This window comes from Protopterus annectens, chromosome 3.part1 (assembly GCF_019279795.1).
Source record: "Protopterus annectens isolate FY-2018-M chromosome 3.part1, PAN1.0, whole genome shotgun sequence".
Classification (NCBI taxonomy): domain Eukaryota; kingdom Metazoa; phylum Chordata; order Ceratodontiformes; family Protopteridae; genus Protopterus; species Protopterus annectens.
In genome coordinates this window covers 227,199,715-227,223,695 of record NC_056732.1, presented here as the reverse complement: position 1 = coordinate 227,223,695, position 23,981 = coordinate 227,199,715, and the positions used below count along the sequence as shown (strand labels likewise).

At 40.0% G+C, this 23,981-nt stretch overlaps 1 protein-coding gene across 1 annotated transcript in view; it reads left to right on the top strand.

The window, feature by feature from the left end:
- LOC122797654 (copine-4-like) overlaps positions 1-23,981 on the top strand; it is a 1,365,845-nt gene that overhangs the window by 534,653 nt on the left and 807,211 nt on the right. The window contains exon 6 of the mRNA XM_044066195.1: positions 6,838-6,927. Within this exon, the coding sequence (XP_043922130.1) occupies positions 6,838-6,927 (90 nt within the window). The remainder of the gene's footprint in view (positions 1-6,837; positions 6,928-23,981) is intronic.

The window sequence follows — 23,981 nt, the reverse complement described above, 5'->3', positions numbered from 1 at the left end:
TCATAATCAGATGGAATATGATACCAATTTTATAAGAATTTTACAGTTTGGCAGTAAAAAATTCTTCTTAAAATTTATGAATGAGTGGTCAAATTAAAGTTTTATGTATAAAGATTTACCTAGTGATATACTTAAATTTGTATAGAAAAAGGAAGATAAAAATAAAATTGCAAATTGGAGACCTGTAGTATTGAATAATACATATTATAAGATTTTTTAATGAAAATAATTCAGAACAGAAAGAAAAGTATCATGAAAAGTATTATGCAAGATAGCATATACACTTTAAAGAGAAAAGGGTGTCAGGAATTATTATTCATAGGAAGGGAAATTGTGGATGATATTATAAACAGGGCTGATTATACCAAGATCCTGATAGAAGATTCAAATAAAGCTTTGGATAAAGTACATGAACTTTTGTGGACAATTATGGAAGAGTATAACATTAGTAAGAAAATTAAGAATGTATGCTGTTCTCCATATAATAAAAATACAATAAGAATTGTGAATGGATGGTGATGCAAAGAAATAGATATAAAGAATTGCATATGTCACGGGTGTCCTATGATTAGTATATTATTTGCATTAGTCATGAATGTATTAGTCAGAGATGTACATTTGCACATGAGAGGTGCTACTTTAATTACTATTGAAGGGATAAAAATTCCAGTCATGTTTACTTATGTAGATGATATTATATTGATTATGAGAAACAAAGTCTGGACGAAAGAAGTTATATGTTATTTGCATCAATGTTTAAATATAACAGGCATGACTTTAAATAAAGAAAAAAAAGTAAAGGACTGGGTGATATAGTAAAGATAGGAACAGTATCTTTCTTATAATTGAAACAAAGAGGTCTCAAACACGGCCACTAGGGAGGAAAATAAAAACTTTTATGAGATAGAATAAAAATGTAATTAGCACTTTCGCGTCTCTTCAAGAAGCTTACTCATCTTCATTTAAATACTTCTCCGTCAAAGTATCATCATTGAACTAACCAATCACTTCTCTATGTAATTTGTATCTTTCTTGATGAAAGACATCGCTATTTAGGAATAAGATTATGGGATAAAAATGTAAGTGAAGAACAATGGAATAGGATACTAGCTGAAATAAAGCGGCTTTGTTGTTTTTGGAAAACATACAATCTATCATTTAATAAAAATGTTTATTTGATTAATTCATTTATAAACAAACTTTAGAAATACAGGTGAAACACAAATGGAAGGTTTTCTATTTCACTCATTTTTATTCTCCATAGAATATTTTTTCTTGATAACATCTCATTAACTTCATTTAAACATGCTTTTCTCTTTTGAATTTTTTTTAACATATTCCAGTGCCACTTATATTTGTACTTTAGCAAATTTACAACTAACTTTCCTTTTTTATCATTTATCTAAAACAAAACTTTATACAAATTCAAAGATGCAGCATAAACTAATGGGTTTATTAATCCTAAATCTCTACCTTACTTATCCATGTATAAGACTCCTCTCTTCACTGGATTCAATCTTGAACCCCATATAAAAGAAAAAAAATACTTTGTCACATAACAATGGTAGAAGTACACACTAATTTCAAAGCTTTTGTGTTCAACCACATGACTGCCAAGTCCCCAGGAACTGAAACATCATCTTGAAAAAGACACTGAAAAGAAATTCACAGTGCATAGCACTGAGTCAATACTATTTTAAAAAATTGCAACAAAGAATAAAATATCTGATGTAGTTCATGTATTTTTTAATCTTTCATTGTTTTTAAACAAGTTTTTATTTTAAAAGGCTTCTGGATTAAATTTCTTGTAGATTTTATCTACAGTAGTTTGTTTCCTTGGGCCTTCCATTTGTGTTTCTCTATTAATTCAGTTATAATGGGAAAGATTGCATGTTTAGCTAGTGCTTATATGTTGCCAATAATCTACGAAAAAGAAATACTACAAGTATTTTTTTCTTTTATATGGAGTTCAAGATCAATATCATATTTAAGTACATTACCTGATCAGGAGCCATAAAAAGCATCCATTAAGATAAAAAATAATCTCCTGAATAAAATGAAACATGTGCCCTACAAAAAGAAAATAAAGCAGTTTTAGAACAGATGATATATGAATAAGATGATGCAAAAACAGTCACTATAGCATCATAAAGCAACTACTCTAATATAGGAGTCAAGTTCTACAACTGCACACAAATGGAGTAGAAAGAATGTGTCAGGCTTTATTTGACCTAAGAGGTAAATCTGAAAATACAATGCAGGAAAATAAAACACTGCATGAACACAACATGCTTATTCAAATAGGAATATATCAGATGTAATAATCACCCCAGCAACCCAATTAAGTAAAGGCAAAAAGCATACCAACAGCTAAACCAGCTAAAGACAAATAATTGGGATTGAGTGGAGCATTACAGCTTACATATTTTTTTTTCATTTCCTGTGAGTTACCTACTCCAATCACTTCTTACATTTTGGCAATGCACATAATTTAAGCCAAAAAAGGGGATCATGAAGGGACAGTTTTTTCAGCGTTTCAGACTTTCCTCAGGCAAAGACAATTTCCTGAAGGAGTGTCACATTTTAAAGGAGATGTTCCATACCATAGGTTATCCTTTGGAACTGCTGGATGAAGTGATGAGGTATATCTGTGATAACAGGAAACAAGATTTGCCCTTATTTCATGGAAGCCTATGACTAAAGTCTCGAGTTCAGAGGTGAATAATTTTATTGAATCAATGATTCTACACCATTCCTATCAAGCTGGTTAGGTACAGCTGATCATGGACAACAAATAGAGCTTACTGATGGATATTTGGCCTGAACTGACCAAGTTAGATATTCAGACATATATATAAGTCCTCTTCTGGAATAGGTGCATAGTTGGAACATAAGTTGGCTAGTTATGATAGATGTGGTTGTATTGCCAAATGTGGTGCTTGCAACTTTTGCATTTCATACTGCGGGTCAATATCTGGTCCTCCATCAATATCACAGGGTTTTACCCTGGTCTGACAACTTTAACTGCAACACTTTTGGTGTAATTTACACAGCAGCATGTAATTCTTAATAGGCATATTATACGGGGAAAAGCTAATGTAAACTTAAGAACAGAATGTGGACTTGAGCTATACTTCCTTGGATTATATGAAGAGAGACATTGTTAATTTCTTGGAATATGTGTCTCAGGCAGGAATGTCCTTTGCAATGAGCAGCATTCTAACTACCAAGGATGATGCCACAGTATGAGCAAAAGATGACTGACTTGAATAACTGGCATGGTTTCTGATGTCTTTCCAGTAGGATTCAATATTTGGCAGCATGGGATGACATACCTCTCATCTGTACAGATTTTCACAGAATGTCCAGATTTTGCCTCTATTTTTTGGTTTGTTTCTCATAAAATTGTGGTTTTCTGGTAAATCATTAACAAATCATTGAGGGATGAAGTTTGAAAATAATGATGGACATTTGAGTTTATTTATTGCATTTGTTTACTAGGGGGGTCCACTGGGCCAAAAAGTGCTCATTTTCAGTGGAGGCCCGGGGAGTAAATCTCCACAGTGATATATACAATACATACATTTTGATATATACAATGTATACATTTTGATAAAAGCACAAATAGCACTTATAACAATAGAAACAGTAAACAGAGTTTTTGACAAATGATAAGGTAATACACCTGTAAAAAGATGTGACTACTGACAATGCAAATTGTTACTGATGCAGAAAGAGGCAGTGCAGCTGTGTGTAAAATATCAATTGACAATACATTTACACCAGGGTACAAAAGTGAATTATCTATCAAGGAGTAAAGGTGATGGTTAGGAGGTAGTAGAGGATTATCTATCTTCTATCTTTCCTTCTATCTCTATTCCCAGCTTCTTCTGATTTCTCCAATTTGCTGCCATTACCACCATCTTATCTCTGCTTAGTTTAATCTCAGGTGCCTTCAGGTTTGCATTCCAGTCTCCTATCCTTTGTTAAAGTTTTAGCTCAGAGTCTGCCTGTACTGCCACATCATCTGCATACAGCAGCTTTGTTGATCCGTCCCCTCCAACATGTTTGCTAATGTAGTCCATCACCAGTATGAACAGCAGTGGGCTCAGAGCTGAACCCTAATGTACACTCACACCCACTGGGAACCCCTCTGTTAGCCCGAACACTGTTCATACTTGAGTCATTGGGTCCTTGTATATAGCCTGCACTAATTCTACCAATGCTTCTGGGACTTCAAACCACTGCAGTACTACCCAGATCAGCTTTCTTGGGACCTTGTCATATGTTTTTTCCAAGTCTAGGAATACCCAGTTGGACTCTTCCCTCATCTATAGCTTTTTCTCAACTCTCTGTCTCAATGCAAATATTATGTCAGTTGTACTGCATCCTGATCTGAATCTGAACTGCTCATCTCCCATCTTACATTCTACTACTCTGAATATCTGTTTGTCAATCACCCTCTCCAGAACTTTCATGAAATGTGATAGGAGTTTGATTCCCCTGTACTGCCTACAGTTGTAGATATCCCCCTTTTTGTTGTACATTGACATGAGTATGCTTATTCTCCAGTCATATGAGATACGCCTTTCTCTCCACACTGCTATGAGTACCCTCAGAAACCATTTCTCCCCCATCTCACACAGCACTTTTATCATATCTGCTGTGACCTCATCTGTACCTGCTGCTTTCCCTGACTTAATTTTCCTTAGTGCTATTCTTACTTCTTCTAGGGTGGGCTCCTCTTCTTCTCTCATTGTAGGCTGTTTCTGGGGCAGTATAACTTCTGTGGGGTTTTATTCATTCAGAAGATGCTGGAAATACTCCTTCCATCTGCCTTTGATGTCCTGTGGAATGTTGAGCAGGTTGCTACTGGCATCCCTTATGAAGGGCCTTGCAACCTGATATAGTTACTTTATTCCACCTAATGAGTCACTTTCCAGAAGTTCATAGAGTGCCTCTGATGCCCTAGTCTTTGCTATTGCAACTACTTTCTTAGTTTCTTTGTTAGCCAACCAGTATTCCTTCCTAGCCTGATTGGTCTTTTCTATCTCCCACTTTTTCCTACACTCCTTCTTTCTTTTGATGACTTCCTGGACTTCTGCATTCCAGAATCAGTTTTCCTTATGTACCTTATTTCCATACCTCATTCAGCCACATACCTGTTTTGTAGTTCTCACACATGCTGTTTTGAGGCACTGCCATTCTTCTTCAACTCCACCTATTTTCTCCTTCTCTTGAGGTGCTAGGGCCCTGCATAATTCATTAAACTGCTTTTTTTTCTCTCCAGTCAACTTCCATGTCTTCAGCCTGGTCTCTGTTGACCTTAGAGCCTTCTCTGACAATTGCTTACAGCTGATTGTGGCAACCAGTGGTTTATGCTGTGGGCTGACTGTTTCACTGGGGCTGATTTTGCAATCATTGATTCTTCCCCAGTGCCTTTTCCTTACTAGAAAGAAGTCTACCTGAGTTGTATGTTGGCCACTCTTGTATGTGATCTTGTGACTGTTTCTCTTTCTGAACCATGTGTTGGCTACTAACAAGCCATTTGCTAGACAGAAGTCTAGAATAGCCTCTCCTTCTTTATTCCTGTTGCCACACCTGTGTGGACCCAGGCAGTCCTTGCGTCCTGTTCTGTCTGCCCTGATATGGGCATTCAAGTCACCCATTATCAACACCACTTCATGTGTCCCTGCTTTATGTAGTAGGTCATGCAACTGCTATCTGAATGCACACTTTTCCTCACTATCACAACCCTGCTGTAGGGCATATGCTGAGATTATGAATACTGCCCTATCATTCCACTGGAGTTTGATTGCCTTGAGTCTCTCACTAATTCTAATGATTTCACTCACTGCCTTCTGAAGCCCCTCTCTCACCACAATTCCAACACCATTTCTAGCCTGTCCCCTTTCCAAGTGGCTTTGTTGCACTGCCCTTCCATCTTGTCTCCTGGATACATGGGATGTCCAGCCTCCTACATATCATTGTGTCATCCACTTCCAAGCTGCATCCCGTCATTGAACCCACCTTAAGTGTAGCAATTCTTAGTTTATTTTGGCAGATTGATTGGTTTTATGTCCAGCTTTCAATCAAAAGAGCTATCCCAGGTAACCCAGGCTGGGCAACTAGACACCGGCTGGCCTGTAGCTTATTGACCCAGGACTGGTGGGCTTTATGGCAAGCACACACTGGCCAGTAGGAGCGCATACACCCCTCCCACCATTAGCATGGGTTCCTGATGTAGGTCGAAGTGGGCCAGGTCCTCAATCCACTTATCACCAGTAACTGCCCATGCACATTTAGTGACATTAGTCAACATGACCAAATCACCTAGAGCCATATTTTACACCAAGTGGCTAGCCCTCCCACACTGTGCAGTTTGTGATCCATGTTCTCCTATCTTGAGGACACTGTACACCATAGTAGATGCCCCAGAGCAGTTGATCTGTACAACTCTTTCCCCTATAAGGCACAATATAGAGTCTGGGCTGCTGCTCACAGCTCCTTTCATTTGTGAGTTTGAGATGGAAACACTCAGCATGTTTTTTGGAGGTGGGAAGAACCCCACAGCGATACAGGGAGAACAAACAATATGTATATACTGCACTTATGCATGTATATGCTTATATATAAACATGTATATGTGTATGTATATATGTATATATGTATATATATATATATATATATATATATATATATATATATATATATAGCATCTGAAAACTAGTACAGTAAATTAAATTGTGTTTTGCCATAACTTCATAAAATTAAGATTAGTATTTTAGTCTTGTGCAATATAATCATACAACTAACAAATTTCTTTTTCTTTTATAGGTTGTGATGAATAATTTGAATCCAGTATGGAAGACATATAAGGTTTCATTGAATACTCTTTGTAGTGGAGATGAAGATCGCAAGTTAAAGGTCAGTAACTTGTCAAAATATTGCTTTTGTTGTTTTCCTTTCCCCAAGTCAGAATAGAGGTGTATACACAAGGAAGATTTATTATTTACGGTATATATGATGAAAATTTTCTGAAACATATATCCCAAGACTTTTAAAACTTGGGTCTGACCTTCATCATTTACTGGATAATAGGATTCCCCATCAAAATATTACTTATTCACTGTTAGTCTAGGTTTATGTACCTCAAAGCAAAGCAACCTTACATGCCTATATGCTTACAACTGTGTGTCATGAGATCTCATATCCTTACAATCTCAACAGGGAGTGTTTCATTTTTTCTGACTTCTCTGGACTACTTAAGATTTCTTTTGAAAATGACTAAATAAACAGGGAGTGATGCAAATTTATGTTTGATTTACACAGTCCATGAAATATTTTCCAGGGTTATGAATGAGTTACAAATAGGTTTTTCTAATATGAACTGAAATACTTTTTAAAATTTTTCAGAACTTTAAAGCAAATTCTATGCAATATTAGAAAAAGAACCAGGGGGTTTCTTCCTTATTTCTTTGTGATTTAAGTAGTTATAATATGAAAGTAATGTCAATATGCCGTGACACTCACTGTATCATCTCCCCAGCCAGGAATTCTTCGTCTTACTCTTTCTTAGTACACTATCATATATGGTTATGGGATGCTGTTTTGTTGTATGTTTCAGGTCAGGGAAATAAAACATTTTAGATTTCAAGTACCTCCATGTCAACATCACAGACTGAAGCCTTGGTTTTTTTTTTATTCATATGCTTTTTTTCCTGGACTCCCTGGTTGTGCTGAGTATCTGCTTTTAGTTATTCTGACTACTGCAAGCATGCGTTGCATGCTATTAATAGCCTATGACAGGATTCAGCATTTATATTACTGAAGCTTGTGGAATTTAATATTTTCTTCACAATTTTTGCCTTTGTAGCAGGCTTGTCTTTGTGTTTCAGGCTTCAGAATTTTATTTATATCATGCTGATGTGTAGAAGGATCTATTACTAGTTTTTATTTAACTACCAGTTTTGAAGGGCTATTCAAGTACTGGGCTTTCATCTTGAAATTGATGGCTTACACTCTCAACCTAATTGCTGTCTGCTTTACTCATTTTTTTCCTGTAAATGTTTATATTGAGATATTGATTAATTTCTTCTGTTCTGGAGTTTTTACTGTAACTGAACTATGTTTTAGGTGTCCTGCACCTATAAGGGTTTCTGTGTGTGAAGATTTATTTTTGCTTGTTTGTTTAAATCATTCTGTAGTACATATGATGAAATGTCTTTGAAACACATGAACAAATTAAACATAATAAAGTTAAAGTGGATATTTAAAAATAATTATTCTTGTACTTGTAGTTAGTGTATCTCTCACTGAAGTCACATGTTCTTGTATGGTTCTACAATATAGCCTTTATATGAGCCAAACATTTCTAATGACAGGCTAAATGAAACTGTGCTTGATTTAGCCAGGCATGCCGAAGAGCTCATATGTTACATCTTTCAGTGTGTCTCTGAAGTATTAATAAAGATGTTATTTATTTTGCAATTTGGTTGCCAAGTAGGTATGCTGGTCTACTGACCCTTTTCATTCACGTCCCAGGTACAAAAGTATGTAGCATATTTAAACAAAACTGTAACAATATATAAAAGTGGGTGAAGTAAAGCACATATCACATAAAATATTTAAGTTACTTATAACAAAAGGAGGATGCAAATCATATCAACTGTTTACAATATTTATAGGCTATTTTAATGTCTAAGAGAATCTGCTGTTGCTGGCTAAGAATAGCAGGTGCTTCTAAAGATAGAACACTAGGAGGCAGCCTTCAGCCTTCTTACTCTGAACTTCTCAAGATGCTGACCAAAAAATAACATATTCACCCCCACATATTTTACTTCATAGATAATGATTCTTATTTTCTTGAGTTTAATGAGGAGGATGAAAAGGAAATTTATGATAACCAATAGTTAACCAAGTTATTTTGAAGTTAGTGCCTGAACATTTTCACTGACATTCTTACAAGTCTAAGGTAGGCTGTATTGTTAGGAAATAAATGATATTTTGCTTTGTCTTTCTCATTCCCTTATCTTCCATGGTGCAAACATTTTCTGGGGTTGTGCAAGACTGCTGAACAAAATTCTGATGACATTTCTAAGAGTTTCAGATTTTTTGATGTGGTACCTGTAGTCATAGAAGACAGCTGGTTACTGGCAATACTGATGTGACAGATGCCAAATCTGGTAAAACAAGTAATTTCTGATGCTGTTTTTCAAAGAAAAATGACATAAACATTTGTGATGTAATTGGCAAAAGATCTGGTCAGATGACTCTCTAGACATTACCTATTTGTGCATGTCATTGTGATGGTGAAGTTTCATAAGTATGTTAATATCACATTCAGGCATTGTATAGTGTATAGGCTACTGCAAGTAAAATCATTACTTTTACAGATATGTGCATGATAGAGCCTTGTCAAGTTACAGATCTGTAGCTTCTGCTGTTCTTGTATAATATGTCCTTGATTAATGGATCTGCTTTATCTTGGTTAAACTCTAACAAGATTAGAAACATTGCCTTGAGTTTAGAGCTTCTTCTTGACCTCAAAGTTTATTTCATTCCTCATGATCTTAAAGGGAAGGTAGAATTACTGCACTAATTTGTTTCATGTGGTAAGTGATACTTTTTCTTCTTTTGAATAGAATAAGAAGCATAATTTACAACAACAAAGAACTTTGTATGCACTACATTTCTTATAGAGGTCTTCCTGCCCTTCTTTGTATTTGTGCAACCACAGAATTAATTTATATGAGCATGGGTATGAGAGAAGATTATCCCCATATGTGAATACTGGGAAGTGTTGTTTCCATACAAAAATATTTTATATTTTGCTTTTCATCCAGATATGGTTAAGACCAGTTGTTTTTATCTGTCTGTAATGTCATCCACAAGTAATTTAATTAGTTAAGTAATGGAAGCAATAAAATTGTATAAATCTAAACAAAGCATAATAAAATATACTAATTATATGCCATGCTGAAAAAGTCTGCATATATTAATTCCTCATATATGACTAGTATTGCAATCCTAATATAAAAGCATAAAATAATGTACACATGTACAGCAATAGGATGGCACAGTGGTGCAGTGGTAGCATTGTCGCCTCACAGCAAGAGGTTCTCCGGTTTGATTCTTGGCTAGAGTGCCTTCTGTGTGGTGTCTGCATGTCCTCCCTGCATTCGTGTAGGTTTTCTTCAGGTACTCTGGTTTCCTCATATGTTACAAAGACATGCATCTGGAGTGTTTCTCCCCAGGCCTCTGCTGAAAATTGGCTTGATTCCAAGTCAGACTTTCACAGTAAAAATAGATATAATTTGGTCCTATAAGATCACAGTAACAACACAGGATTTTTGCTGTTGTGTGATAACCCCATGCCTGTGAAAGTAACACAGCCTTCATACTCCTTATCATGTGCCTAGATGGTTCTACTTCAAAACATTTAATTCCCATAACATCGAATCTCAAGACACTGAGACCATAACATCGAAAACGCAAAACACTGAAAACTCATAACATTGAAAACTCAGAACACAGAAACTTTGCATCACAACATCGAACAATACAAAGCACATATAAATAACATCCCCTCCACCTATAACAACTCCATACTAACAAACACACTTTTTACTATGTTTCTGCAGGGGTGCAAGCCCCCCATGCACCCCCCACACTCCCTGTAAATTAAATATACCAACGCCAAGATCGCACTACAGTGGAAAATAAATTTATTTCCTAACCCCACTGTATTGTGATTGCCATACAGAATGAACACATAACGGGCAGGATTCACAATGGGTTGCATAGAGTCTAAGAGTAGTGTAAGACTCCATGCAGCCATCACGATCCAGGAACAGCCTGAATGTGCATGTAAGAGAGCACCTAAAACGGCTCTTACACGGACAGGGCGTGGATATGCTAATTACCTCTCTTGCAGCCGAAAGGCATGCAAATGAGGTAATTTCACTATCCAGGAAGCAGAAACCTGCCCGTGTAAGAGCCGTGTTATCTGCAGAAATGTACTCCGTTGATAACTGAGTACCATTCAGCAAATAACACAATTTAGCCTTGTCAGCTCCAAATAAAGGCTGCAAATGTCCCAGGCAGCATGCCAATGGCCAAATATGTGGCCACTGGCAACGTACCCCGATGCAAACATAAAATAAAAATGTTTTTTTTTTTTTTTGGCGATCGCCGATGTTTAAATGTAGCGCAGCACTGCGCAAACGGGCTGCACTATAAAAAAAGCATGAATTTACAATGGAAGGGAATAGCAGGCTAAAGCAACATGGCCACTGAGTAGGGGTTGCTAAGGGGGGAAGCTGAGTGTAAGACATGTAACTAAGCATTAGTAGGCAATCCTATGTAAATGAGTGGTAGGATAGTGAATCATACTGTTAGACTGGAAATGAGCACATTCCGTGCAGTGTAGGAGTAGGATAAGGGGGAGTAACAGAGTAGGAGATAGGTGACATCACAGGGGGAAAGTATGAAAGGAATGCAGCTCATTGGAGCACAGTGGCATGTGAAAGCTGTCAGTCACACATCATGGAAAGAGGAGTGTCAACAAGTAGGCATGGGAAAGCCAAGAAATGGAAGGTGTACACTATGGATAACACCAAAGTTTCTTGCAGGGCATGCACGCATGCGTGTGCGCACTGGTAGGCACGAGTAAGCTAGAGTGCGCGCGTGTAAGTGTGAGTGCGCGCGTTTAAGGCAGAATAAACATGCAGGAGCCTGTTTAAACACCTGTATGCTTGTTTGCACTGGTGTGCACACATTTTATCCCGAATAAGCAGATTCTAGTCCATCTAAGCATGTGTGTGCTCATGTTAGCCACTGTGAGCGTGTTTTCGCTGGTATGCGCGTCGCTCCCCCCTGAGGAAACAGAAGGGAAAAAGGAAGCATAGGAAATAGTAAAAAGCTAGCAGGGATTACTGGCACAGCTAGCAGGTGAAAACAATCAGAAGAAGGCAATTACACAGGCAGAACAGTAGCCCAGCCCAGCACTTAAAATTCTGCAAACAACAGTGCAGAATGTTTCTCTCAAGAGACACTGCAACAGATGAGTAAGCTATTAGAAGTGAAAACTGAAAAAGCTTCACTCAGACCAAAATTGCTAGGGGCTGCCATAGCTGTTATAAGGAGACATATGCAACTTGCTGAGGGTGGTGACTATGCAAATGCTGCTGGACAACCCACAATGAGGAGACGGAGAAGAGTGTACAGGCCCAGGGTCACCTACCAGAGGTTACATGAGCTGGAGATAGTGAAGCACTATAGAGTGGACAGAGACCTCCTGCAGCAAATTGTTGAGCTGTGCAGGCCATGCCTCACACACAGAACCAACAGAGGGGAACCCATCCCAGTGGAAACCAAGGTATCTGTTGGCCTAAGAATACTAGCAACAGGTACCTTCCAGACACCAACTGGTGATATGATGGGGATATCACAGGCATCAGCATCCAGGGTACTGCTCCAGTTCCTGGATGCCATGTCAGCACATGTCAGTGATCATGTATATTTCCCCAATTCCCGTGAGGTATTGGCCAGCAATATGCATCTCTTCCAGAAAATACCCTGAGGTAGTGGGTGCAATAGACTGCATGCATATAAGCATCAAAGCACCAGCTGGTGAGCGGGGTAGGGCCTACATTAACCGCAAGGGCTTCCCCTCCATCAACTGCCAGGTCATGTGTGATGCCCAGTTCATAATAATGAATGTGTGTGCTGGCTGCCCTGGAAGCTACCATGATTCCCATATCTGGCATCTGACGCAGCTGTACCAGACATTTGCCAATGGGGACATCCCACATGGTCACTTAGTGGGGGATGCTGCATATGCACTGGAGCCGTGGCTGATGACACCCATCAGAAATGCACACACACCTGAACAAGAACGCCATAATGAGGCACACGCACAAACACGAAATGTAATCAAGCATGTGTTTGGGCTGCTCAAGTCATGGTTCCAGTGCCTGGACACATCTGGTGGAGCCTTGCAGTACTCACCAACTACATGTACCCAAATTGTCATGGTATGTGCTATGCTACATAATATGATTCTGCAAAAACAGCTGCAGCAGGACCAGCATAGGGCTGGGCCAAACAGCCCCCCACCATTGACAAGCCAATCACAGGCAGAGCGTGACTCGGAGGAGGGACAACCTGAGCCTGCCCCAGTAGGCAGAAGAAGGCGTGCCCAGTATGCCTTGGCCTTGGCAAAGCGGCAACGCATAGCACATACACTGGCTCAGTAGGAACCCTGGAAATGATACCTCTCTCTGACTCACACATATAGTAAAAGGGATGCCTAAGTTGACACAACCTGCTTTCAAACATGTACAGGGAGTGTAGTATGTGCATCCAACATAGACCGCCCTGCAGCACCACCTGAGGAATGATTGCCATGTGTTAAGCAATGTAACACCATGTAGTATATGCAAACCTGATGACCCTGATTAACATCCTACCCTCACCAAGCATGATGCCACAATATGAAGACGAGATGATCAATTACAATAATTGGCTTCAGTATTGCTGTTAGTCAAAGGGGATCCGATGCGTGCTAGCCTGGGATGACATGCTGAGCAAGACACGATGCTCCACCTGCTAGGGATGGCATGCACCTGTCAGTCCTGGCCTTTTGGATACTGGCAAAGGCTGTTATCACCCCCAACATGCCTTGAATAGGTAAGGCTCAAAACACAAACCCACCTCCATAGGTATCACAAGGGATAAGAACCTAGATGTAATGCTACCCAATGCCAGAAGTCTAAACTGCAACATGCATGCAGTCTAAACTCCCCTCAGCATGGAGAATGTTGATATCTGTTCTGTAACAGAAAACTGAGTCAGGGCTCAGAAGAGCACCCTAACACAAAAACATAGTTCCTAAAGGGTTAAGGGTATTTAAATACCCCAATAATGTTATTACAGGATCCGATTTTCACTTGGAACTATTGGAAATTTTTAACAAATGTGGTCTAGAGATGTTGCAGCTTATGATCAGGGAAAATAGTAGAATCCAGCATGATATTATGAAGGACATAGAGGCCCTAGATAGGGTGATTACCAGTGATCTTATGTTTTCTATAGAGGAAGAGAAGGCTAAATATTTTAATATGAGGAAAGATATAGACAGGAGTATGGATGATCTAGTAGGCAGGAAAATTAAAAAGATGGAAAGAGACATTTATGAATACAAGAACAAAACGAGTTACCCTAACCCCCCACATAAAAGATACTTGCAAGAAGTTTCACATTATAATAATATTTATAATTAAGGCAACCCTGATCCTATAGATAATGCAGACCAGCAGGATGTAGGAGCTTTATATGATGAGGAATTTCCTCCATTAAGAAGGTCAGAGAGAATAATGAATAAACAGGGTGGAAGAGAAGAGAATTTTTACTGGAGGGGGGGAGAAGGGGAAGAGGGAAATATTAAATATACCCTCTGAGCTACCAACCACCCCCCCAGTTACAGAATCCATAATAAGAGAAGGAAATAAATGGACCTATAACAATTTTCACATCTACAATTTTAGTCCATTAGAGTTGCAAAAAGGGCATTTTAAATTACTATCCAAAGGGCTTAAATTTATACCCTCCACCAAGGGTGATATAGCTAAGACCTTGATTGAAATAAAATTATTTCTTAGGAAAATTAATCTCAAAATGCTATTACCTAATAGCTCTACATATAGTAACAGTTGTAATATGAAACGGAAGTCCACTTTTAATCCCCCATTAAATCCATATCTTAAAAATTTGGAGAAAATTCTAGAAAAAGAAATTAGAAAAGAAGAATTAATAGGAATGAGATTACATAATAATCTGAGTAAGGAAGAAAAACAAATTTTAACAGATTTAAAAGTAGATTCTAATTTAAGAATAATGAAACCTGATAAAGGTGGGGGTATTGTTATCATGGAAAATATAGAATATGAGAGTAGAATGAGTAACATTTTGTGGGATGAAAATAAATACCAGGTAGTATCAAGGAATGAGATTAACATAGTTTATAACAAAATTGACATTTCTCTAAATGAGATGTTAACTGATGAGCTAATTAATAATGATACTTATAACTTCTTGAAGGTGGAGAAGCCTAAAGTCCCTATAATATTTGGTATACCCAAGATTCATAAGAATATGGCAGATCCCCCATTCAGACCCATTGTTAGTGCTGATGGTTCTAAGACTCATTCTCTTGCTAAATTTGTGGATAATATGATTAAGAAACTGTGGATAGACAGGGAACACTTAAAGACTCCTGGGACCTACTAAATACTATTGGTAGTTTTAACAACATAGATAATTTAATTTTCGTCACTATAGACGTTATTGATTTGTTCTCCTCCATCCCCTACATGGAAGGAACTAATATGTTTGAAGAAATTATTTATGAGGATAAGAATTTATCCAACAATGATAAACTTCTTAGTGTATGGTTAATGGATTTGGTCCTACAGAACAATTTTTTATATTTCAACGGAGAATTTTTCAAACAAATCCGAGGTGTAGCTATGGGGGCAGCATATGCCCCCTCCTACGCTAATTTAGTACTAGCTCATTGGGAGGAAAAATATATATTGAATAGTGAATTTAATTCCTCATGGGCAATGTACCATAGGTTTCTGGATGACATAGTTATTTTTTGGACTGGAGATGAGGCCACATTAAAAGCTTTTCTTGAGTACCTTGATTGTTCCAGTAGTTTTTTAAAATTCACTTATCACATCTCCCCTGATGTTCTACAATACTTGGATGTAGAAGTTTATAAAAAAGGAAATGGACTAGAATCTAAAATCTATAGAAAGCCATCGTATTGTAATTCCTATTTACATTTTGACAGTTCACATCCCCTTCATGTCAAAAGGAATATTGTAAAAGGACAGTTTGTAAGGGGAAGTAGAATGACCAGTGACGATGAAGCATTTCTTACAGAATGTGACCTGCTGGAAAACATGTTTAGAAACAGAGGGTACCCAGATGATTTTCTTCATGATATTAGACAAGAAGTAGTTAATGGTAGAAGCAATAGATTTCTACCAATAGTGAAAGGGGGTAGTATTAAGAACAAAGCAGAAAGTGGGACTAATAATGGTAGTGACCAGGGAAAGTTTGAGCTAGCCCTTACCCTAGAATTCAATAGTATTAATAATAGAATAAGAACTATATTCAACAAAGAATGGAATAGATTTATTGAAATAATGGACCTAGATAAAGAGAATATATACTCAACCAAGACTGTGTATAGAAATTCTAAAAGTATTAGGAACATACTTGAAAATAAAAAAACTGTAAATTGTCAAGATAGAAGAAAAAAGGGGACATACAAATGTGGCAGGTGTTCCCAGTGCGTAGCCATTTCCAACAGTAATGTCATTAATATAAAAAGTAGAAATAGGTTAATAGTGAATGACAAGTACCATTATAATTGTGATTCGATGGGATTAGTTTATTTTGTTTCTTGTAAGTGTTGTCAGTCCTTTTATGTAGGAAAAACTGAAAGGAAATTGAGAAGGAGAATTTTTGAACATTTAAATGACATTAAAAACTGTAAGGAAAGTAATGCACTGTATAAGCACAGTTTGTTATGTAAAGAAGCTAGTTTTATATTTTCAGTGATTGAGCACACTGAGAGGGACATTAGGGGAGGACCCTGGGAAGAAAAATTGGAATATAGAGAACTCTGGTGGCAGATGACCTTAGAATCATATAATACACCAGGATTAAATGAACACACTAGTATACTACCTCTATTAAAGCTGAGAGCAGCTAAATTGTAATAGAATACATATATAAAATCCCCTATTCTTTAAATCTACACATTAATCCACAAATGTGGTCTTCCCTTGTATGTATATGTATTGAATTTTAATACTCAATTAATAAAATGTATTTTATTTTGGCACTATATGTTCATCACTGCATAATTTTCTAAGTGAGTAGAGCTGCAGTATCCTTAAATGACCACTGGATGGCAACATAAATCATTGGTTTTAGGGTTTTTAACAGCTTTTCTAAAATGAGAAATTTTAAATAATTTTAATAAACTTTTATTGCTGCTATAAGTTATAAGAAATGTATTTTTAAACATAATAGGTTGTTAAATATTGGGCTTTTTAATCAGTGGGAAGTAATAATGTCATTTTGACCTTTTAAAGTGTACTCAATGTTTCAATGGTATTATTTTTTTAAAAAATGACCACTGTTCTTTTAAAATTTAAGTGATTGAGATTTAATTAATTAATCAAATTGAATTATTAGGAAAGGTATATAAACATTTGTTGAATTGCAACATCATTATCTGATGAAGTGCAGTGTGGAATACGAAAACGCAGTACTTGGAATAGCATTAATTCAGCTTTGTTTCTGGTGCTTTTTGCGTGTTTTGTCTTCAGCGTGTGGAGTGTCATTAAAATCCTTGGATATATCAATTTTTGGCCTGGTTTTCTCCATATCTTGAGAACCTAGATGTAATGCTACCCAATGCCAGAAGTCTAAACTGCAACATGCATGCAGTCTAAACTCCCCTCAGCATGGAGAATGTTGATATCTGTTCTGTAACAGAAAACTGGGTCAAGGCTCAGAAGAGCATCCTAACACTACCAGGTTACACCTCATACCATGCTTTACAGCCCCAAAACATGGAACAAACTACAAAAGGAGGGTGACGAGCAATAATTGTCAAGGATAACCACACCCCCATGTTGGTACCACAACAAGAAGCAGCATGGACTATCCATGGTCAAGTAACAGTGGCTAAAACTGCCTCCCAGTTTGTAGCCTGCTACAGACTATCCTTCTAATGCCAGGAACTGCACTTGGCCTACGTTGGAACACATGGAAATATCAAGCATGTTAAGTTGTCAATCTCACCTTCATTCTTGCTGGATGGGTTCGGAGCCGACTCGGCACTTGCTAAGCTCGAGAGTCACTTTTACCAGCTCGAGGCAGCCCCATATCCCATGATGCAAGGCGGTAAATACCCAGATCTCGTTTGCCGCTTCGCTGATGAGGTACTCCTTTTACCAGCTCTTGGTAAGTAATCTGTCATACAAATTTTAGTCACCCCATTCCTAATTTTCTCTCATATATTAGTTTATTTGACACTTTTAGATAGTTGTAGGGTCTCTAGCTCTAGTTTACTTTTTCCCTAGTTGTTTTTATTTAGTCGGGCCTTCAATCCCCTCCCATCCCTTCCTGTCAGGGTGTGTGTGTGGGTTTATTTTTTCCCCACTTTAACTTAAATTTCTGAATCTGGAACTGTGTGAGTATTGTGTTGTGTGTGTGCTCACTATGTCCAAAGAACAGAGGGTCTCAGGCTTCAAGAAGTGTGACTCGTGCTGTCAGAAGATGTCTCTGACAGATGGTCACACTTCTTGTATCTATTGCCTGGGACCTCTCCACCTGCAGGACTCCTGTGCTATTTGTCACTCTTTCAGCCAGAGAGTCCTGCAGGAAAGGAGAAATAAATTAATTTTAAGAGGACTACTTAAACCAGAGGGCTCCCCGCCCAAGTCTGCTTCGGGCAAGCCCTCTAAGACCTCCAAGGCCCAGGCTGCTGCTACTAAGCCTTCGGCCCTGGCGCCGACTCCTTTGGAGTCGAGATCGGCTCCGGCTGGAGCCGATCTTATTTTGATTAAATCTTCTACTTTAACTGCCACATTGGTGTCGGCTCTGACCACCATGTGTCTAAGGCTTCGGTATCGGTGCCGACCGGCACCAATACCATTGTTTCCTTGCCTGTATCAGCTCCGGCCGGAGCCGATACATCTTTGACCAGGCTTGGAGCCGATAAGTTGTCGTCTCCGTCTGGAACCGAGGGTTCTTCGGCTCCGATGGTTCCGTCGAGGAAGCGTTCCAGGTCTCCCTCTTTGGAGCCGATACTGTCGACTCCGACCTCTCCTCTTCTTTTGGAGCGGAGCCATCGGAGCCGATCATCTAGGTCTTCCAGGCTGTCTTGCTCCCGGACCGAGAGATCCACCGCCTCAGGTTTCCCCACTGGGAAGAACCCCCTCTTCCGAGGATTCTCCTGATCCATCAGGAGATCCTCCGCGTAAGAGGACCTGTAAGAGGAAGCACCTAGACTCCCCTGAGTCTACAACTTCAGATACCGACTTAGATGAGTCGGAGGGGTCCCCAAGATCCACCTCTGAGGATGTCTCTTTTTCAGACATCCTAGAACTCCTAAAACAGAGGGGAAACTGGCCCTCCATTAATCCCTCCGAGGATGAGTCGGTATACCTAGAGGCATTTGGATCTCAACCCTCCACCTCCTGGGTGTCTCCGCCTTTCGACCCCCTCATAGAGGTGATAGCTCGGAAGGCATGGGCATCACCTGATTCCGTGGAACCAGTTCCCAGGAGGCCTTCTAAATTTATTACAGCCCCTTCCGAGAAACAATTTCTTACAAAAGGTGTCCCTGTTGATGCCATGGTGGTGGCGGCCGCCACCAAGAAGGAACTTGCAGATCCTTCCGTACCAGTCCATCCTCCTAACAAGGATTCTAGGACCATGGACAGGTATGGTAAGTGGATGTTTTCCTCAGCGACCTTTGCCATGCATTCGCTGAACTTTTTATGTCACTTCACCAGACTTCAAAGGGACATCCTTAAAGAATTAGGTGAAGTAATACAGGATCCTACAGCTGCAGGGGCTCAGGACAAGATTGCTTCCCAGCTAGGAATCCTTAACTCCATAAACAACTCCTCCATGTGGCTAATTTCGTATGCAGCAGATGGAGCGAGTAGAGCTGCAGGGACAGGAGTGGCTCTTAGACGTCAGTCCTGGATGCGGCTCTGTAATTTTGCAGATCCCTTTAAGGTGTCCTTCACAAACTCTCCCTTCGATGGGTCAACATTGTTTGGTCCTCAGGTGAAGGATACGTTGACCAGGTGTGAGCAAGACGGCAAGACTCTTTCTGCCGTAGGAGTCCGTTTTTCCACCCCCTTCTAGGCCTTACCCTAAAGGACAGAAGGGGGAAAAGATGTGGTTCCGTAAATCTCAGGGAGTCACGCTGGACACACGTGGTCAGTTTACCCCTAGAGGCAGAGGGGGTAATAATAATAGACGCCACCCTAGGGGCAGAGGGGGTCCGCAGAACCAGAGCAGCAGAGAGCCTCTCTCTGACAAGCCCTTCCAGCATCCCTGAGGTGTTGCCCGACTGTCCATCCTTGGAGGCAGTCGGGGGAAGATTATCGCTGTACCCAGAAGCCTGGCTTTCCCTTTCACAAGACAAATGGGTACAGTCGATCATATCCGAGGGTTACAAGATTCCTTTCGAGGAAAGTCCCTTCACTCACAAAAATTCCCTTCCAGATGTTCCACCCGGTCTAAGGGAAATCGCAAAATCAGAAGTATCAAAGCTTCTAAAAAAAGGGCCATTCAGCCAGTTCCAACAGACCATTCAGAGCCCGGAATCTACTCAAGGTTCTTTTTGGTTCCCAAAAAGACAGGAGATTGGAGACCAATATTGGACCTTAGCAGACTCAACAAGTCTGTGAAAAAGACAAGATTTTGGATGGTCACACTTCAATCGATTTTGCCCTTCTTAGGCAAAGACAACTGGATGTGCTCAATAGACCTTCAGGATGCGTACTATCACATAAAAATCCACAGACGCTCCAGAAGGTTTCTCCGCTTTCGGCTGGGGTCCAGTCATTTTCAGTTCAGAGCCCTGCCCTTTGGTCTCACTACAGCCCCCAGAGTGTTCACCAAATGCATGGCAGTGGTCACGGCTCACCTGAGACGTCAAGGATTCCAGGTGTTTCCGTATCTCGACGACTGGCTCCTCTCAGCCACCACCAGGCATCAACTTCTCCAAGCCAGAGATTACACCCTAAATCTCTGCACTCAATTAGGAATTTCGATCAACTACGAAAAATCCTCCTTAATGCCCTGCCAGTCTATTACTTTTATAGGCACAAATTTAGACACTGTTCGGATGTCAGCAAACCTCACAAGCCAGAGAATCCTAGATATCCAAAACCATGTGCGGATCATCCTTGCCAGCAAAAAGGTGCAAGCCAGACTGGTCCTAAAAGTATTGGGCCTCATGGCAGCTGCCATTACTCTCCTTCCTTTGGCCCATTTTTACATGCATCTCCTTCAGTGGATGCTGTTCACCCAATGGTCCTTCCAACAGCTTCCCATGCGTCACCAGATTCTGGTGACACAAACTTGCAAAAACCACCTATCCTTGTGGATTTCTTCTCCCCAGGTCCATCAGGGCAGACCCTTTGTTTCCCCGGCCCCGGTAGCCACAGTCACTACGGACGCTTCCCTGATCGGGTGGGGGGGTCATTATCAGGGCAGCATGGTTCATGGGATGTGGCAACCGTTTGAATACCACCTGCACATAAATGTCCTAGAGATGAGAGCAGTGCTTTTAACATTGCAAGCCTTCAACAGCTTTCTTCCCTTGGGAACGATTGCAGTTCACACGGACAACATGTCCGTAGTGTGGTACATCAACAAGCAGGGCGGAACCAAGTCCTACCCCTTGTGTCGATAGGCTCTCAGACTTTGGCAATGGGCGATCTTCTCTCATCGGTTTCTGGTAGCAACGCATATCCCTGGGAAAACCAACATTTTAGCGGAAGATTGAGCAGAGCTATACTCATGCCTCATGAGTGGTCTCTCAAGCAATCTATAGTGGAGGAGATTTTTCAGAAGTGGGGCCCATGTTGCGATCTTTTTGCTACTCCCCAAAACAGCAAATGCCCAGCCTTCTTCTCTCTCTTCCCACTTCTGGGCCATCCCCCCAGAGACGCTCTTACCCAAGATTGGCCCCAGGGACTTCTTTATGCCTTTCCTCCCTTTCCATTGATACCACAGGTACTCCAGAAAGCTACCATTTTGAGAGCCAAAATGATTCTCATTGCCCCGTATTGGCCTCGACAAATTTGGTTTCCGTTCCTTCATCATCATCTTTTGGTGCAGCCGTGGCATCTGGACCCAGTGCCAGATCTTCTGATCCACCAATCGGGTCAGCTGCACCGGTCCATTCCTTCTCTCAACCTCACAGCTTGGTTGCTCCACTTCCTTCCTTAGCCAGGCTTCCTATGATCTCTAACCCTGTTATGGATATCATAGTGGCTTCCCTTAAATCCTCTACTAGGAGGATTTACTCTAGCAAGTGGAAACGTTTCTCCCTTTGAGCGAAATCAAGGAACATAGATCCCTTTACTGCCCCTGTTCATGCAGTTTTGGATTTTCTTGCAGAAATCTTTCACTCGGGTTCTTCATCTTCCACGGTCAAAGTTCAGTTGGCTGCAATCTCGAACTTTCATGTCGGGTTTGCAGATCACAACATTATGTCCCACAAGCTTTGTAGAGCTTTTCTGAAAGGAGTTTTTCTCCTCAAACCTCCTGTCAGGAGTCCTCCTCCTCAATGGGACCTAAATCTAGTGCTGACATCCTTAATTCTTCCTCCTTTTGAGCCAGCTGCTTCATGCTCTCTAAAGTTTCTTTCGTGGAAGACACTCTTCCTTGTCGCTATTACCTCAGCTAGGAGAGTGTCAGAACTTTATGCCCTCTCTGTTCGTCCCCCATATTTGGTTTTCCACAAGGACAGAGTATCCTTGAGAACTAATCCATCCTTTTTGCCCAAGGTTGCTTCAAAAACAAATTTAAATCAATCCATTGATCTCCCTGTATTTTTTCCTAATTATTCCAACAGATCGGAACAAAAATTACATTATCTTGATGTTCACCGCCAACTCAGATATTATTTGGACAGAACAAAACAATTCAGGAAGTCTGATCAGCTCTTTCTTTCTTATGCTGAAAATAAGAAAGGCCTCCCTGTTTCAAAGTGACCTTGTCTAGATGGCTATCTTCCACCATTTCTGACATTTATCAACTTAGGGGCAAACAGCTGTGCTCAAAACCAAAGGCACATTCCACTAGAGGCCTAGCCACTTCTACAGCCTTTCAGGCTAGGCTACCCTTAGATACTATTTGTGCAGCAGCCACTTGGGCCACTCCTCATACCTTTGTTTCTCATTACAAATTGGATTTGGCCTCCAGGGATAGAGCCAGTTTTGGTTCCACGGTTCTCAAGAGTCTGTTCCATTGAGCCACCCAGGATAGAGGTGCTAGGGACGCGGTCCCATCCAGTAAGAATGAAGGCGAGATTGACAGCTTAACATTTAGAAGTTATGTACCTACCATAACGTTCCATGTTAGTTGTCTTCTCTCGCCTTCTTTCTTGCGACCCTCCCTCCTGCCCCCTTGCCTGGACAGACCTTGATCTCCCTTGGCTCTGAAAGATTTTGTTTCTTTGGGCACCAGTTAGTTCTAGTTAGTTATCTGGTTTCCCCTTACAGCCTTTTTAGGCTATTTGCTCTTCTTTCCTTAGTGGAAAGTTTTTATGCTAGGTAGTTTTCCCTCTAGGTCCAAACGAGATCTGGGTATTTACCGACTTGCATCATGGGATATGGGGCTGCCTCGAGCTGGTAAAAGTGACTCTCAAGCTTAGCAAGTGATCCTCGGCTCCGAACCCATCCAGCAAGAAAGAAGGCGAGAGAAGACAACTAACATGGAACGTTATGGTAGGTACATAACTTCTAATTTCCAAACAACATTATATTGGGTGACTGAAAATACTCAAACATAGACTGGGAGCATTATTCCAGCTCCAACACCCTAGGCCAAAGGTTCCTAGAATCCATAAACCAAAATGCTCAGGAAAAACATACCACTACCACAAGAGGGGTAAACATACTGGATGTGATAATCAGCAACATGGGTACTCTGTTGCCAGATGAGAAGTGTATCCCTCACTGGTAAGATCAGACCATAGAGTAATCACACTGAATACTCACATCCTGACCATAGTCCCTGGCCAGAAAACCACAGTGAAAAACATGTGTAAAGGAAATGTTGCACTCCTCCAAACTGATGTGGAATCCATTAAAGGCCCTGTGCCTGTGGAAAATATGGGCCAAACCTCAGAACCCTTTATA